The sequence below is a fragment of the Heliconius melpomene genome, chromosome 14 (genome assembly GCF_056956725.1).
Source record: "Heliconius melpomene rosina isolate 202511_hmr_F chromosome 14, ASM5695672v1, whole genome shotgun sequence".
NCBI lineage: Eukaryota > Metazoa > Arthropoda > Insecta > Lepidoptera > Nymphalidae > Heliconius > Heliconius melpomene.
In genome coordinates this window covers 9246605-9263881 of record NC_140402.1, presented here as the reverse complement: position 1 = coordinate 9263881, position 17277 = coordinate 9246605, and the positions used below count along the sequence as shown (strand labels likewise).

Below are 17277 nucleotides of genomic sequence, written 5' to 3'. Positions count from 1 at the left end.
ATTGCGTGCGACCCGAAATTAAACGCGGCCTATGCGTAACTTGGCGTGTCAAACGGAAATACTGTACTCGAATTACATTTCATCAATTTGTAAAATTATATTAGCGTATTTTTTTCTTATATTATTATAATTTCAAATCATATTATAATTTATAACCGACAAAATACACGCTTTGTAAATTTAAAGTATTATATTTTTTTATTACAGATTACTCAAAAATGTTAACAAATTGAGTAAAACACGCGAGTGATTGCTAATATCGATTACTGTCGTTCAATTTCGAGCGTGAAAATTGTTATCTTTGGGCTAATTTAAATAACAGGTGGATTGCACAAATGTGGGTGGCCACTGGCAATGCGTGATGCGTACGAGCTCGTCTGCGGCTGTGACGTCGCGCGCGCTGTTACTCAACCTCTCATTAAAATATTTGCACAATTTAGATTATCGATAGAAACCGGTCCGACCGGCGTGCAGCGTACTTCAATTAGCGAAAAGGTAAAAATCTTTCAGTCTTTATGTAAAAGGAGGTCAAGATTAAAATGATTATCGATTACTGACCAAGTTAGTTCTCGCTGGGATGTGTGAACGAGCAGCTCGACGCGTTAACACGGAGCGCCCTCACCCTCACACGGCGAGTACATAAATATTTGGTCAGAGGAGATATTCGATAAATTGTAGAATTCAATGCATCTTTGTCCATTCATGGAAAAATACATGGCGATCATGTGTAGGCGGTGAACTTAAGGCGGCCGTGACGAATGAAAAACATTTCTAAGGATTTAGTTTCGTATAATTTTCTTTTAACAAATGATCAATAGAAAACTGTATAATTAACAATGTAGCATCTTAACAGATATTTCAAAATTATTAGCGATGTAGGTAATATTTTACATATACTTTGGAATGTTCATATAAACAATCTCATATGAATCGATACGACACAGGACTCGACTCGAACGTTAAATCGATTTTGGAACTGAGAAGATGGTGACATCACTCAACAGATACGTCAAAAACATGAAACGGCCACCTAATGGTGCAAAATGGTCTAGAATAAAACAACGCCAACTTATCAGTTCCCAAACTCGCATTACAGTACATACATTTAATACATTTGCTATTTTTTTCATTCCACTCTCGCAGTATAAAGCGGCCGGCGCACAAGTTAGAAGAACATCGAAAATACAGACATAATAGGCAGAAATAAACGGATTATTATTAGTGAAATGTCAACAATGAGATTTAGCGTCGGAAAGGAGAAAAAGAGCTCGGCCGTTTACACTGCGAGAGCGGGTTTACACACTTACACACCATCCAATGTTCAACGAGATTCATAATGAAATTACAGAGGGAATACATCACATACTGGCGGGCAGGCCGTCCTAGCGGGCTTCATAGATGCAACCGTTAATAGTTATTAGGCGAGTCGATGCGGCTGATCATCGAGTTTAACTAAATAAGCAGTCAATAAATAAATGTTTATAAATATCTAATAAATACCTACACAGGCTATATTTACAAATTACAAGAAGCCTTCTCATCAAGGTCACCTCTCAGCCTTTAAACGAATATAATACAGCTCTATCCCAGCGGGATATCAGGTATAAATTAAAAAATAAAGTAAAGCTGCCGGCTTAACATTCGTATTACAAAATAATACTGATACCAAACACTCGCGGATGGAATGTGCGGTAGGAACTGCGCTACTCCACACTTGTAGTTCATCACTTCTAATCTATACAACTATAAATACAAGTAACATTGATACAACACCCGCCGCAGTGGCCACCTGTCACCACCACTCTCCAGGCCCCCTGGGCTCTCTTACTAAACATTTGCTACATTACAAAACAATAACATGCAGTGGAACCTGAGGCACCAGCGGCCACTCCGCTTCTCTCACACTAACATAATGACAAATTACAATTGTAAACAAAGTAGTGTGAACTCCAATAAGAATTTAACATGAACTATAAACAGCTAACAATTATCTAGTATGAGAGGGGCGAAGCACCCACATCCTGCTATATAGTGCCAACAATATACAACATAACAGCTCTAGTTGAAGCGGGTAGCATTAGGTACACAGTTATCGCTGATCTCACCAGTCCATACACTGAATTTCACAAACAACAAGAGAAAGACTGAAATTTGACAATAACACAACACTTCAGAGCGGCTCCAATACGGTATGTACATTTGAAATACATCAAAATAAATTATGAGCTTCATAAAATAATTATCACATAAATTTAACACCTCCCGGTCGGTCCGTCCAACACTATGTACACTGAGGAGTCACTAGGGCACGGCAGGACACAAGTGCACGCGGCCCCGGGGCGCCGCCACGGCCACGAGCTGCACCAGGCCGCGCTCGGGCTGCGGGGGCGCCTTGCCGCGGCGGTGCAAGCGCACCCACGCGCCAAAGCAGACTAGAATGGCCAGGAACACAGCCACGGTGGCGCCGCCCGCGATGGAAGCTGTCTCCATCATGAGGTGGCGGCTGGTGAGCACGTAGGAGTCGTCCAGGTCCTTGAACTCGCAGCGCGGGCCCACGAAGCCGCTGCGGCACTCGCAGTTGTAGATGGGGCTGTCGGAGATGACCACGGTGAAGCAGGCGCCGCCGTTGAGGCAGTAGTACTCGGAGTAGTCGGGCTCGCACTTGAAGGTGGGGAAGGTGACGTTGAGGCGCGGCGCGGGCGCGGGCGCGGCCGGCTGCGGGCGCGCGGGCCGCGCCGGCCGCTTGGAGATGGAGCTGGAGCACGCGTGCGCCAGCGCGGCCGCCGACACCACCGCCCACCACACTACCAACGATCGCATCGCATCGGACACAAGCTCACGCCCAATCCGGATGACATGACCGCTTTCGAATTTCGAACTCGAACCCTTCGCTCGCGGCCGCGGCTCCGGACATGTCGCCCGTCTCTACGAGCGCCCGAGGTGTCGCATCGATCCCTCCGCGGGCATGTCGGCAGTGAAACACTCGTGGCCCGCTACTATCCGCGGAGCACATACACAATGTCCCGTTCGACTGCTATACGAGGTATACAACACACAAAATGGAGCTGAACGGTACGCAGGGGCACTGTTGACCGTTCTCGGCGAGTTGTCTATGCACGACTGACGGAAAGCGTCCACTGCATCCGCCATCTGCCGACGAGAATGACTGCGGTGAACTCCGCCGCGCACTGAGTGTGCGCTCGTCGCACACTGTACACACGCGCAGTTGTATCTGTGTGCGTAGTACGTAGCCGTGTGTGCGTGTACTTTTTTCTTTTGTATGGGACAAAAGAGCTGATGATAAAATCCCATTGGTGTAGGCTTATACAGACATTATATGTTTTTTTATTGTATCAGCAAACTTGAGCCTTATGACGGTAAATTAATATACTTGTTATTAATTTTTAGTTTCGTTTCACATATTTTTTTCAACCAGATAAATAGCTAAATTACTATAATATAAATGTATAACGGTGATAATGTATCTATTTATTATTTGAAAACCCTGCGCTTATATTTTGTGATGGTGTTTGATGACTATGAATTAATAAATATTTCAGCTTGTTATAGAAGTTAGTCTTCTATTTCAAATAATTAATTCCTACATAAATGAACAATTAATAAAAACAAATAAAGCCTGTATAGATCCTAGTTATTTACGATACCTTACCAATATAAAAATCAAAATATATAATAAGAAACACGTTTATTTTGTATCTATATTTTAAAATACATAAGAGAACAATAATTGTCAAAACTTAAATGTCATTGTCACTACATCTGGTGTATATATTTATTAATCCCACAAAGCGGTGTTTCTGTTTATCTCTTAACATTTAAACTTAATATGTATATTTTTATTATTTAAAAGCTTTGTAAAAAAATAGTTTTTATATTTTTTTTATTAATAAGTTCAAAATCTTTCAAATATGTCAGAATCTTCCAAATCAAAATCGTCACTAAATTTAAATCCATCCCCAACACTCCAGTGTAAAGATTTACACGAATATTTAAAAAGTCGTTCGCCTCATTTTTTACAAACTGTGTATAATTATCCTACAATATGTCTAGCAGTCTATCGGTAAATAATAATGTTAGCAATGGTTTATGTTTATTATAAGGTTTCCTTCACTTATATAGGTTACAACATTACAATTTGTAATTTTTGATCGTTATATTTACATCTATGTATAGATAAACCAAGTATATTTGTTACTTTAATCAAGCTAGTAACGCGTTTTTTTTTTAACTACAGTAAATATTTGATTTTTGTTGGCAGAGAACTTCCAGACTTAGCCAGACACTTTGTAATACGCCTCCTCTTCGTAGAGCAACCAGTCCCACAGGCGGTGGTTGCATCATGGGTCACACAAACTCATGCTAAGTATGTAAATTTATGTCTTAATTTGCTGTTTTTAGTACGTAATATATTATTATATAATAATAAAAGCAAGTAATACAAGTGCAATGTAGTGTATATTTTTATTTATAATAATTTTTATTCAAATTTTTAGGAATAATTAGAATTACTGAACACTCAATTATTTTTGATAATGATATAAAATCTTTACCAAAGATATAAACAATATTTTTTATGCTTCATTATTATTTACCACTCAATATATAGTCTCTAAAAATAGGCAATATGTGAAAACTAAAAAAAAGTTTTTTTAGAGAACAAAGTAAAGCATGTGAAGCACTCTCAGAATTATCAGTGTGGCAAGAAGCACCAATACCAGGCGGTTTGCCAGGATGGATCCTTTCACAATCATTTAAGAAGAATTTGAAAGTTGCATTACTTGGAGGGTAAGTTTCTAAAAACTATAATATTAATTTTGCTATGGTTTTTGATTCTAATAGGTACAATAGTTTAATTTCTTGTATATCTGACTGTATAGGCAGATAGAACATAATATTAAGACTATGATTTTCATTATGTCTAAAACATTTTCATCTGAAAATGAAGTGTATCTCTAAATGTAAATTTGGTAACCTAATTTTTTTTACATTTTGCACTATCTAACAAGTTTTTGACATTTTTAAAGTGCTATTCTTGACTTAAGGAATGAAAGAAACATACTTAAAGAGGAAAACTCATTTAAAAACATAAATACTCAACCATCTCTCTACAGAGATGATGACAACATAAACAATTTATAACAAGCATATAAGAATTTGAATATATCTTAATACATATATATGGCTTAGTGATCAGAGTGCTTAAACAGTTTCTAAGAGACAAGGGTTCAAATTCAACTACATTAAAGTTTTTTATGTTTTCTAAATCAAAACTTTTCTTTTCTAAGTAGGGCATAACACTTAATTTTGTTCTTTCATTCAACAAATTCCATTCTACAAAAATATTTTAAATATTCCAGTGGCCGTCCTTGGAGCCTGTCATCATCACTAGAACCAGACGGTAAAGCACGAGATGTGGCATTTTTAGATGCATATGCTTTAGAGAGATGGGAATGCGTGCTGCACTATATGGTGGGATCAGCACAAACTGAGGGTATTAGTGCAGACGCAGTTAGAATCTTGTTACACGCTGGACTAATGACTAGGTAAGCTGTTTTTTCTTGGAGTGTTTAATAATTTATAATTAAATTGTAACAGATATTTTTTCTTTAAATATATGTTAATTATTAATAATGAAAAAAAATTCCTTCATTCTTTTATTGTTATTTTTACTTTAAAATAAAGCCTAAGAAGATGATGATACTTTATTAATAGTATGTATTACTTTTATTACATAAGAGAAATAAATTATACATTCTTAAATATAAATTGTTATTATACAGAATATACTTTTATTAAATAAGCGAATCAATTTTACATTTTTAAATATAAATTATTATAAAAAAGATACATTTAAAAATATAAAAAACCACACTTCCGAGGGCGGGACAAGGGTCCAAGCCATCGGTGGCTAGGGCTCCAGAAAGAGGAACCTCCGCACAATACGTGCCGTCTCAAGTATTACTGCCTTCTGTATCCGGTTCTTGATCCAACAGCTAAGCGATAGCCTCTTAAGGTGTTGGTCGAGGCTTTTCGCTATTAAACCGTTAACCGAAACCACTATCGGCACAATGATAGTCGCATTGACATCCCACATGGCGGTAATCTCATGGGCTAGGTCCAAATATTTAGATTGTTTTTCTTTTTCGGCCTTCACGAGATTTTCATCATGTGGGATAGTAACGTCAACAATCACTGCGCGGCGCGCCGCTCGGTCTACTAGTACTATATCAGGTCTATTGGCAACAATATACCTGTCAGTAATAATAGACCGATCCCAGTAGAGCAAAGCACAGCTATTTTCAAGAACAGACATGGGATTGTACCTGTAGTAAGGCACCTCCAATTCTACAAGGCCATATTGAAGAGCAAGTTGCTGGTGTATTATCTTGGCTACTTGATTGTGTCTATGCAAATACTCGCCATTAGCAAGATGAGAACAACCAGAGACAATATGTCTGAGGGACTCCCCAGGTCGATGACACGCCCGGCAGATGTCGATAGTGCCATCTTTCATAATATGTCTCTGGTAGTTCCGTGTCTTGATAACTTCGTCCATAATTGCACAGACAAAACCTTCAGTTTCTCCGAAAAGATCCCCGAACTGTAACCAAGATAATGATGAAACAGTATCCACGTCCTGGCCCACTAGGGCTCTATGGAATCTACCATGCAGCTCCTTGCTCTTCCATACAGCCATGCGATCAGAAGTAGTAAGTAATACAGGCCGACGCCAGTTCTCTTTGCCCAAGGAAAGAGGAGTAAGGCCTTTGTCAACTGTTACCACATCCTTGTGCATATCCACGTCAATCTTGAGAAAATATTCTCTAAGACTGCATACCTCGTGGTTATGGAGGTTCTTGACATTCAAAAAGCCACGACCTCCACACTTACGCGGGATATACAGTCTCATTACAGACGAACGCGGATGGTGCATTCGGTATGTCGTCAACAATTTACGTATTTGGCGATCTACGGAGTCTAACTCAGTCTGTGTCCATCTTACAATACCAAAAGTATAGGCTAAAAGCGGCATAACCCAACCGTTGAAAGCACGCACCTTGTTGCCACCAGATAAAAGGCTGCCAAGCACTTTTTTCAGGCGGCTAAAGAAACGCTCCTTCACCAATTGCTTTATGCTCCGCTCATCAATACCCAATGCTTCAGACATTCCAAGATATTTATAAGTCTCACCTTCACCAAGAGTTCTGAAGGAAACAGAATCTGAAATGCAAATATTATCAGATCTGATCACACTCCCCCGCACTACATGCATGCTAGCACATTTATTGACGCCAAATTCCATTCCTATATCACTACTAAAGGTTTGAGTTACCTTTAGTAGCCGCATAAGATCAGAACGTTTTGACGCAAATAATTTCAGATCATCCATGTACAGCAAGTGAGATATGACCTTACCCCCCCGGCGAAGACGAAAGCCTAAACCTGAATCCTCTAACAAAGTGCTAAGAGGATTCAGAGCTAGGCAAAACCATAAAGGACTCAGACTGTCACCCTGAAATATACCCCTCTTTATCCTTATCGGTTCAGACGTTGCAGGAATATCACACTCCCCTAGATGACGAAGGACAGTGACCCATTGTCCCATACAAGCCTCCAAAAATGATCTCAAAGTAATATCAATCTTATATAACTCCAAGACCTTCAAGAGCCAAGTATGTGGCACTGAATCATATGCCTTCTTATAGTCTATCCAAGCAGTAGTGAGATTTTTCCTGTTCCGCCTTACCTGTTGGCTTATAGTTGTGTCAATGAGAAGAAGTTCCTTTGTACCACGGCCACCAGCCTTACATCCATTCTGAGTCGGTGCCAAAATTTTGTTACGAACAATATGTCCTGTGATTTTTTTATTCAGAATAGATGTAAGGAGCTTATAGATGGTAGGTAAGCATGTTATTGGGCGATAGTTTTTAGGCTCCGTGGTACATCCGGATTTGTATGACAGGAATGTCACACCTGTTGTCAGAAATGTTGGTTGATGATCCAGAGTCAAGGGCATCCTGGAATTGTGTTACGAAAACGGAATGTGAACTGCGAAACCACTTCAGCCAGAAATTATGCAACCCATCTAGCCCGGGACATTTCCAATTACTAGCATAACGAATAGCAACGAATTGTTATTATTATTATTATGTATTCATTATTATGAATATATTGATTTTTTAATTGTTAAACAAGCTTTAAACTCTTGAGTTTTACTCTTTTTTTTTCTTTTTGAAATTTTTGTCAATTACAGGGATGCAGAAGATGGTTCTGCAGTGATAACGAGAGCAGGCTTTCAATTTTTACTTCTTAGCACTCCTAAACAGGTGAATATATATTCAAGTATTAGTAAAAACGGCTTTTAGTTCCGCAATTCAACACAAAATATATTGAAAATTATGTGGTGTGTGGAGAACAAATTCTCTTCACACTCTTGTCTTTTTATTTATTTTTCATATGATATTACTCCAATTTTTTTTTTTTTAATAAAAATCCAGGTGTGGCTGTTCCTCCAGCATTACCTGCATACGGCGGAGAAACGCAGTCTGAGTGCAGCGGAGTGCCTTGCATTTTTGTATCAACTTAGTTTTAGTACACTTGGAAAGGTATAATTTTTTACTAATTTTCAACACTTATGTAATATCATCATCATCATCATCATCATCAGCCTGTCCTCGTCCACTGCTGGACATAGGCCTCTCCAATAGCACGCCATAAATGTATATGGCTATATATGTAATATAGCCTTCCTCAATAAATGGTCCATCATAGCCAACACAAAAATATTTTATTTCAATTGGAACAAGTACTTCCTGAGATTAGGGTATGGGTAACCAAACAAATTCTTCAGCTTAATAATATTAAGTATCACCTTTCTATTTATTCATAAAATGTATGTGAATAAAACATTTATGTAAAAGTGTTTTTCTCTATATTCTTATAATATTTTTTATTTTCTATTCCAGGATTACAGTACAGAGGGCATGAGTAATAACATGTTAGTGTTTTTGCAACATTTGAGGGAATTTGGACTTGTTTATCAGAGAAAGGTAATTTTTTATATAATATACTAGTCTAATAATGTAAAAGAAAATGCTTAATATTTAGAAAATGTATTAAAATGTTGATTTACGGTACAGAGTGTGATTCGAACCCGTTGTTACCATTTATGTTGGAAGATTTTTATAATTTTTTTAAATTATTTGTATGTACATTTAAAAATTTTTTTTACGTACTTCAACATTTAATTTAAAAAAATAAAAATATATATGTAAAATAAACTAAATTTCTAACAATGTTCTAATGTTATTAAATTTCATATAAACATTATTAAGGAACACATTGTGTATAATTTTTGAAAGGATATTATATTCTGCTTTTTTGAGAAAATATACAGAAATTTGCGCCCACGCCTGTCGTTAACTGTCTAAGCTCTTTGACTACTAACCCATATGTTCCCATTGAACTACAATAATTAATAAAAAAATAACAATAGTTCCTGAGATTAGCGATTTAAAAATATAAAAATATATTTCTTTTCTTTCCACAGCGTAAAGCTGGTCGTTTCTACCCCACTAGTCTTGCGCTCCACATGGCTCGAGTACGAGACGATTCAGGCCCCCTCCAACCCGTATTAGGGGCCCCGACAACAGGCCCAGTGGTATCAGGGACCTCAGGCCAGGGGACTTCGAGTCAGGCGATCTCTGGGACCTCAGGCACTGGTTATATAGTTGTGGAAACTAATTATAGAGTATACGCGTATACGCAAAGTAGCTTGCAAGTGGCGCTGCTGGGATTGTTCACTGAGCTTATTTATAGGTAATTTTTTTGGCTTTTTTTAAGATTTAGTTTTATTAATTTGTTATTTGTATTGGAAATAGTAATAATAATTTGTTTGCCATGAACATTTATAATTTGAATAGGAAGAATATTTATTTTATTGAATTTTGTTAGAAATATTGCGAAAAAATTATAATATAATATAGATATCTTAGTAGATTATAATATAAATATCTTATAAGTAAATAATAATTTGATATTTTTCAATTAAAACAAATTTGCAATTATTTCAATTAACTAGTAATTTTTTTTTTGCGCAATTCCGGCTTATTGTCTAAATAACGGCTTATTGACTGTTTGTCCCAGGTTTCCAAACGTGGTGGTGGGTGTACTGACCCGTGAGTCGGTGCGCGCGGCGTTAAGAGGCGGCATCTCCGCGCAACAGATAGTCAAGTATCTGGAGCAACATGCGCACCCGCAGGTATATATTTATAATATAATATTATTTGCAGCTTCACACTTTTTTTCACGCATATCAGGATAGGCAGAGGGAGGATGTGTTGAGACATTTGGGTCCCCACGCACCATTTATTTTTTGAGTGTTGAGTGGCGGCACTCAACGCTGCGTTTCGTCTACCAGAGCTATATGTTTATGGTTAAATAACCAATATAATATTAAAAGTAAACAAATATTTTTTAAATAATTATGTTTATAGATGCTGAAATCCGAAACAGGCGGTATTATATCCCGATCAGTTCTTCCCCCGACGGTTGTGGATCAGATACAGTTATGGGAAAGTGAACGTAACAGGTTCACATACACAGAGGGGATTATATATAATCAGTTTTTATCTCAGGTACGTATAAATATATGTATATGTACACACAGACACATATCCTACTTGAAATTAATTAAATATTTAGTTAGATAAAAAGATAATGACAATTAAAGTGCATGTTCAAAAAGAATTCTCTCTGCAATTATATAGAGGAATCATGAAGCTTTTGACTGTAATTTTAAGTAATAGAAATGCAAAAAATAATATGTAAAATAAAAGATTGTGACTTCAAACATCACTTGATGTGATTGATAATCAAAGTCAAAGTCAAAGTCAAAATATCTTTATTCCATAAAAATGCTTAACATTTACTTGGACATGTCATAAAGTAGAAAAAAAAATGCAAATTAAAAATAACAAAAAAAAATGTGCAATTTTGACTTGAAAAAAGCCCGTTCAAATGGTTGAGCTCATGAGAAGATACAGGCAAAGAAACTCATGGCCACTCTTTTTAAATGCCAACATTTGTTACAAATTACAATTAACAATTTTAACTTAGAAATAGAGCAACTCATTTCCAAACATCTTTATCGCGAACATAATCTTTAACAGAGTAATATGCTTTTTGGCAGAGCCTGTGCTTTACCACTTTTTTAAATTTGTTCAGTGATAAATTAACCATGTCGTTTGGAAGTTTGTTATAAAAGTGTATACTTTGACCTACGAATGAGTGAGATACTTTATGGAGCCTAGAGAAGGGCACAGCAAGCTTATTTTTATTTCTTAAATTATGTTGATGGAGGTCACTGTTTTTATTAAATTTATTAATATTTTTATGCACATATACTAAGTTATCGTAAATATATTGGGAGTGTAGTGTGAGGATGTTAAAGTCTTTGAATTTATTTCTTAGTGACTCCCGTGGACCCATTTTATAGACTGCTCGGACAGCCCGTTTTTAGAGCACAAAAATGGTATCTATGTCAGCGGCACTGCCCCAAAGTAATATGCCGTAAGACATAATGCTATGAAAATAGCTGAAGTATACTAAACGCGCGGTGTCAACATCGGTCAGTTGACGAATCTTACGGACAGCATACGCTGCCGAACTAAGTCTACCAGATAAAGTTTCTATATGCGGACCCCATTGTAACTTAGCATCTAATGTTATACCTAAGAAAACAGTTTCATTAACTACTTTAAGTTCCTCATTGTTCATCAAAACCCTGGTTTCTACTTGTTGCACATTCTTAGTAAAGAACCTGATACATTTAGTTTTACTACTATTTAAAAGCAAGTTATTGACACTAAACCAGTGTAATATCCTAGAAAGAGCATTGTTTACATCGTCAATTTCCAATTGCCGTCTATTAACCTTAAAAACTAAAGATGTATCATCTGCAAACAACACTATTTCACAGATATCTCTCATAAGGTGAGGTAAGTCATTGATGTACAAAAGGAACAAAAACGGACCCAGAATAGAGCCTTGTGGCACCCCCAATGCTACAGGTGACCCGTGTGATAGTTTCCCGTTGACATTTACTTTTTGAATCCTATCACTTAAATAAAAAGTGAGAAGATCCAAAGCAATGCCTCTTATACCATAGTGGTGTAGCTTCCTGATAAGAGTTTTATGCTGCACACAGTCAAAGGCTTTGGACAAGTCACAAAACACCCCAAAGGCATCACGTGACTCCTCCCAAGCCGCGAATACACTCTCTAATAATTTGACCCCAGCATCAGATGTTGACCTTCCACGAGTGAAACCAAATTGACCTGTGTGCAGTAATTTATTTTTATTAAAATAAGTAAGAAGCTGACTGAGTATCAGCTTTTCAAAAATTTTACTAAACGTAGGTAGTACTGAAATCGGTCTGAAATTTGTAGGGTCTTGCGTACTACCTGATTTAAACAATGGAGTTATTTTACTATATTTCATCAAATCAGGAAACACTCCACAATCAATACATCTATTAAAAATTGTAACTAAATCAGGAATCAAAATATCAATTAAAGAATTTATGATATTAACTGAGACACCCCACAAGTCGGCTGTCTTTTTCATACTAATTGATTTGAAAGCTACACTAATGTCTGAATAATTTACATGACGGAAAACGAAACCATTATAAAATTCGGGAATGTCTTTAATTAACGATTCTGCAATAGTGGTAGAAGAACCTAAATCGTTTGTTAGACTGACTGGGAAAGTAGAGAAAAACTTTTCAAATGCAATGGCCACTTCCAAATCGGAATCAACAATGTGACCGTCAATACTAAGTTTAAAATTAGAATCTTTCACTCTAGTTCTCCCAGTCTCGGCATTAACAACCTTCCAAGTGGCTTCAATTTTATTATTACTATTTCTGATTTTTGTTTTAATAAATAAAGATTTTGCAATTTTGCAAACACTTTTGAAAATTTTAGAGTAAGATTTTAAGTACTCTTTAAACTCTTCACCACTATTAAACTGTTTTTCATAATATAACATATACAGCGTCTCCCTACTCTTATAAATACCTGCTGTGGCCCAGTCACCAAAGATAGGACTATCGGTAATTGTAATCTCTTTGGGAGTAAATATTGAATGAAATTTATTAATAAAAGAGTAAAAAAAAGAATTGTACAAAGAATTAGAAGGTAAAGTTATATCTAAAACTAGTAAATTAGTTAGTAAACTAACTCTCATACGTTCCAAACGACTAGCTGTGACAGGTACAAAAGCAATTTTTCTCTTAGCCACCTGTTTTTTCTTACTAGAGAATTCTACTAGCTGACCAGAGTGGTCAGAATCCAATTTATTAATAATGCTTTTGTAGCATGGAATAATGTCAGTAAATATGTTATCTATACAAGTACTAGTCGTAGGAGTTATTCTGGTTGGCTCCATAAATAAATTAAGTAAATTGTGTGACTTAAAAAGACTTAATAAATTTATGGTGGGACTTAAACTTTCCAAAATATTAACATTAAAGTCCCCACACACTAACAAAGGCTTACCCGACTTGGTAAGTTTGCTTAAGGCCTCATCCATTACTTCTAAAAATAATTTTAAATTGGCGGAGGGAGGTCTGTATACACATATAACAATGAATTGCTCTAGTTGAACACACGCTAATTCGATAGAACATTCTACAGAAAGGGACACAATATCTTTCCGTTCCTTGAACTTAAGGTTCTTGTTTAATATAATAAGCGACCCCCCGTGTATTGTGTTGATTCTGCAGAATGAGCTTCCTACCCGGTGGTTTCTGAAATTAAACATGAGCTGGTTCACCTTTAACCAATGTTCAGTAATACACATAATACTAATTTCCTCCGAGTTCATGAATAATTCCAGCTCTAGCTGCTTGCCCCCCGTCAAGCAACGGATGTTCTGATAAACTAATCTAATAGACTTAACATTTTTATTATTATTTTTGCATGGATATTGTGATGTGCAGTGTGCGTTATCATTGTAATTTAATTGTAAAGCTAGCTGGATCAAAGGGTCATTTAATAATAAATTAGAGCTAGAGGTTGCTACCTCTGTTGTCTGAGAAATTAATTTAAATGTTGAGAAATGTCAACAGAATGTAAATTATTAGACATAATGTCAGAATAAATTGGAATGTCAGTCTGCTCAATAGAAGCAGTTGAAGTAGTAGCCAAGTTCTTGGCTGATAAGTCAAAATAATAGGATAGCACAGAAGCTATCTGTCTCTTAAACCTATGACCAAAGTAATATTTACTTTGAGTCAAAAATAAAGTTTTACTAACTATTTTGTTAGTGTCAATTAAATGTAATTTGTCATTATATGTGCTTATGGTGTGCAGAGTAGAGTTTAGCTTAAATCTGTAATTATTTTCCGCTTCTGGCTGACTTTTACAATAAGGAAATGTAAACAAAATTATTTTACTTATATCTAAGTTTAATAATGACTCACAATAGTCATTTAACTGTTTTTTGTTTAAATTTCCCCTATTACTTGATAATATAACAAGTTTGTCACACTTATTAAATTTATAACTTAAACTTCTCTGCATGAGAACTTCAAAGGATTCTGACGGATAACAAAAACTAACAGCTGACTGTCCCGGTAAACAAGAATTCAAAATTGAACCCATATTCCTTCCAATATCATCACTAAATAAAACTATGTTTTGTGCATTAACTGATGAACTAGGTTCATGAATTGATGCACGAAATGACTGCTGTGACCTGAACCTACTACTACTATTATTATGGCTGTCACACAAGGGGTTGGTCAAGGGGACACACACCGGAGTACTTGCAGGCGATTGCTGTGATGAGCGGGCACAATCACAAGAGTGATTGTTGATTAAAGAATCAAAACGTTCAGTGTTATTTGTGGACAGTGTAATAAGATTGTCCATCGCCTTGGAATACTCTTGTATTTCGTTCAATGAATTGACATACTTTTTATTAAGTATATCAAGGGAGTCTTTTAAATAATTAATTTCACTTTGTAGTGCTTGTGTGTCAGCTTCATAATTTAACCTACACTTATCTAGTTTTTTTGTGCACATTTCTAAATCATCATATAGTTCCAATTTCTCCTTACTTAATTTTGCACACTTGGACATATAACTATGTTGTTTTATTAATTTTTTAGTTTTGACAATAAACTTATTGATTTTTATGTATTTTTTTAGTTTGTTTCTACTGCAGTGAGGCAGACTTGATCCTTTTTTAAGATTGAATAACGATGTGTCATCCTTGGTGAGATCAATAATTGAGTGACTATGTCTGTCCAACGCAGGAGAAACCAACTGCGGGGCACTCTCAACTAACTCATTATACAAGCTAATATTATGTAACACGGTAGCATTCTGAGCATCCTCCTGTAGCTTATTGATGAGTGTGTGAGCCTCTTGCAGCTCCTGCTCCAAGGTTGTTATCCTAGTAAGGGCCTGCTCATATTCATCGCTGCACCGGTCAAACTTATCTACTAAATCTTTGAGAGTATCCCGTTCCTTTACAATTGTTGTTAATTCTATGTGTATAGCAGTCATTTCTTTCTTAAGCCTAGTGTTATTGTCTAATAACTGTAAAAGTTCTACTTCATTATCTTGCCTTTCACACTATAATTGGGCACACAAATCCTTAGTGTTTTTTAATTCTTGTAAAGTCAGTTGGAGTTTGGACTCCTCCTGACGAGATAATGCTCTGCGAGTCATCATTTTGAATAAAGGATTTTTCGAGTAACGTTAAGGATTTGGATTATATGCAAATAACGGGTAGTTTATGCACGACGGAAAACTAAGCTTTAACTACTAATTTACGCAAGTAAACCACAATTAAATCAACGTTATATGGTTTCTATAGTACCTAATAATTAAAAACAATGATAAAAACGCGTACTTACAGTAAAATATACTTAAATATTATGCCGGTACACTACCAGTCACTTACACAAAGAACACTTTACAATTCACAATAAAATCTATTTAAAACATAGAAACTATTATAATTACGTAAGTAACACTATTTGCTTATTAAATTTAGCAATTATTGTGGAAATGGGCTTCAAATTGAATTAAATTAAATTAAATTAAAATTCTCAGTCGGAATCAGCTGTTAGCACCGGGGTTGCCAGAAGCGAAAAAAAAAAAATGATAATGAATTAGGTATGTTCATTTCCTCGATTTGGTAAGAGACAATGCTGCGTTGAGTTCCGCCGTTCCACCGCCGCCTTCGTACTCAGCTGTATCTGTATCGCTTTATGTATATATAATATATATAATACACATTACGCTACATTCGTGTACAAGTCTACACACTGACTTATATTAGTACACACAACCTCCCCTTTACACAGACAAAACACTAATGTCGTTATTGACATTTACATAATCATACATGCTTTCATTTATATTACACACAAAAAGAGAGAGCGACACACATTAATTACCTCCACAGACAGACATACATGCTCTCTATATATGACGTCTCGCAGGCGGAGTACTCGGTGCTGCGCGAGTACGCGTCGCGCGCCGGGTACGTGACGTGGGCCAGCGAGCGCGCGCGCACTCTCGTGCTCACGCGCGCCTCGCACGACGACGTGCGCAAGTTCTGGAAGAGGCACGCCAGGCCGCAGAACTAGTGTCGTAGTGGTGTGCGACGTGCCCGTAGTGAACATGAATTGATGTGATTACTGTTTTATGGAACTATAGTGTGTATAGGGGAAAAGATGTTTGGAAGCCACAAAGCCGCAGAATTGAAGTAACGCCTACTTCTGGGTATGTATGATGATGATAAGATGGTGATGATGTAAAGTTTTGGAAGAGAAGTGAATTAACTTGTCAATGGGACTGCACCGCTACTATAGATGTATTATAGCCCGGATTGCATTTGTAAATGTCAAAAGTTCAAGAAGTTATAGATTTATTGAAATTACCGGTCAATTTCCTTCGTGTGTTTTCCATACAACGTGACATTGGCGAAATGAATTGTGCTCAACTGGCACGCTCGAAACGCCATATACCGAGAAATCAATCGATTTATTGAAAACTGAAGTATTAATTGTTTTAAAATAAAACAATGTGAACTTTAAAATTAATCTTGTTATCTTAATTGAAGGAAATATTTATTTTGTTTCATGCTGTATATGACACTAAGACTAGACAGAGAGAACCTAAAAACCTAGTGTTGAGTCACTCCGTTCCCATGAAACACTTCCGTTCCTCAAGT

The 17277-nt window shown here is 36.4% G+C and overlaps 2 protein-coding genes across 3 annotated transcripts; one reads left to right on the top strand and one right to left on the bottom strand.

The window, feature by feature from the left end:
* Window positions 1–768: 768 nt before the first annotated feature.
* Window positions 769–3281, bottom strand: LOC146532336 (protein spitz-like). Its single transcript, XM_085197272.1, has one exon. The coding sequence runs from the start codon at window positions 2818–2820 to the stop codon at window positions 2302–2304; it is 519 nt and encodes a 172-aa protein (XP_085053398.1). The 5' UTR covers window positions 2821–3281; the 3' UTR covers window positions 769–2301.
* Window positions 3282–3705: 424 nt separating this feature from the next.
* On the top strand, window positions 3706–16963 carry mrn (general transcription factor IIH subunit 4 marionette). Of its 2 annotated transcripts, none has more exons than XM_085197271.1 (11): window positions 3706–4081; window positions 4280–4384; window positions 4675–4806; window positions 5379–5564; window positions 8276–8348; window positions 8520–8627; window positions 8988–9071; window positions 9572–9840; window positions 10168–10282; window positions 10518–10658; window positions 16544–16963. In XM_085197271.1, exons 1-11 carry the CDS (start codon window positions 3930–3932, stop codon window positions 16688–16690), a joined length of 1512 nt encoding a protein of 503 aa, XP_085053397.1. In that variant the 5' UTR covers window positions 3706–3929; the 3' UTR covers window positions 16691–16963. The 2 variants fall into 2 exon arrangements, with proteins under 2 accessions (XP_085053397.1, XP_085053396.1); XM_085197270.1 differs by having other exon boundaries at window positions 3765–4081; window positions 4666–4806.
* The last annotated feature ends 314 nt before the right edge of the window (window positions 16964–17277 follow it).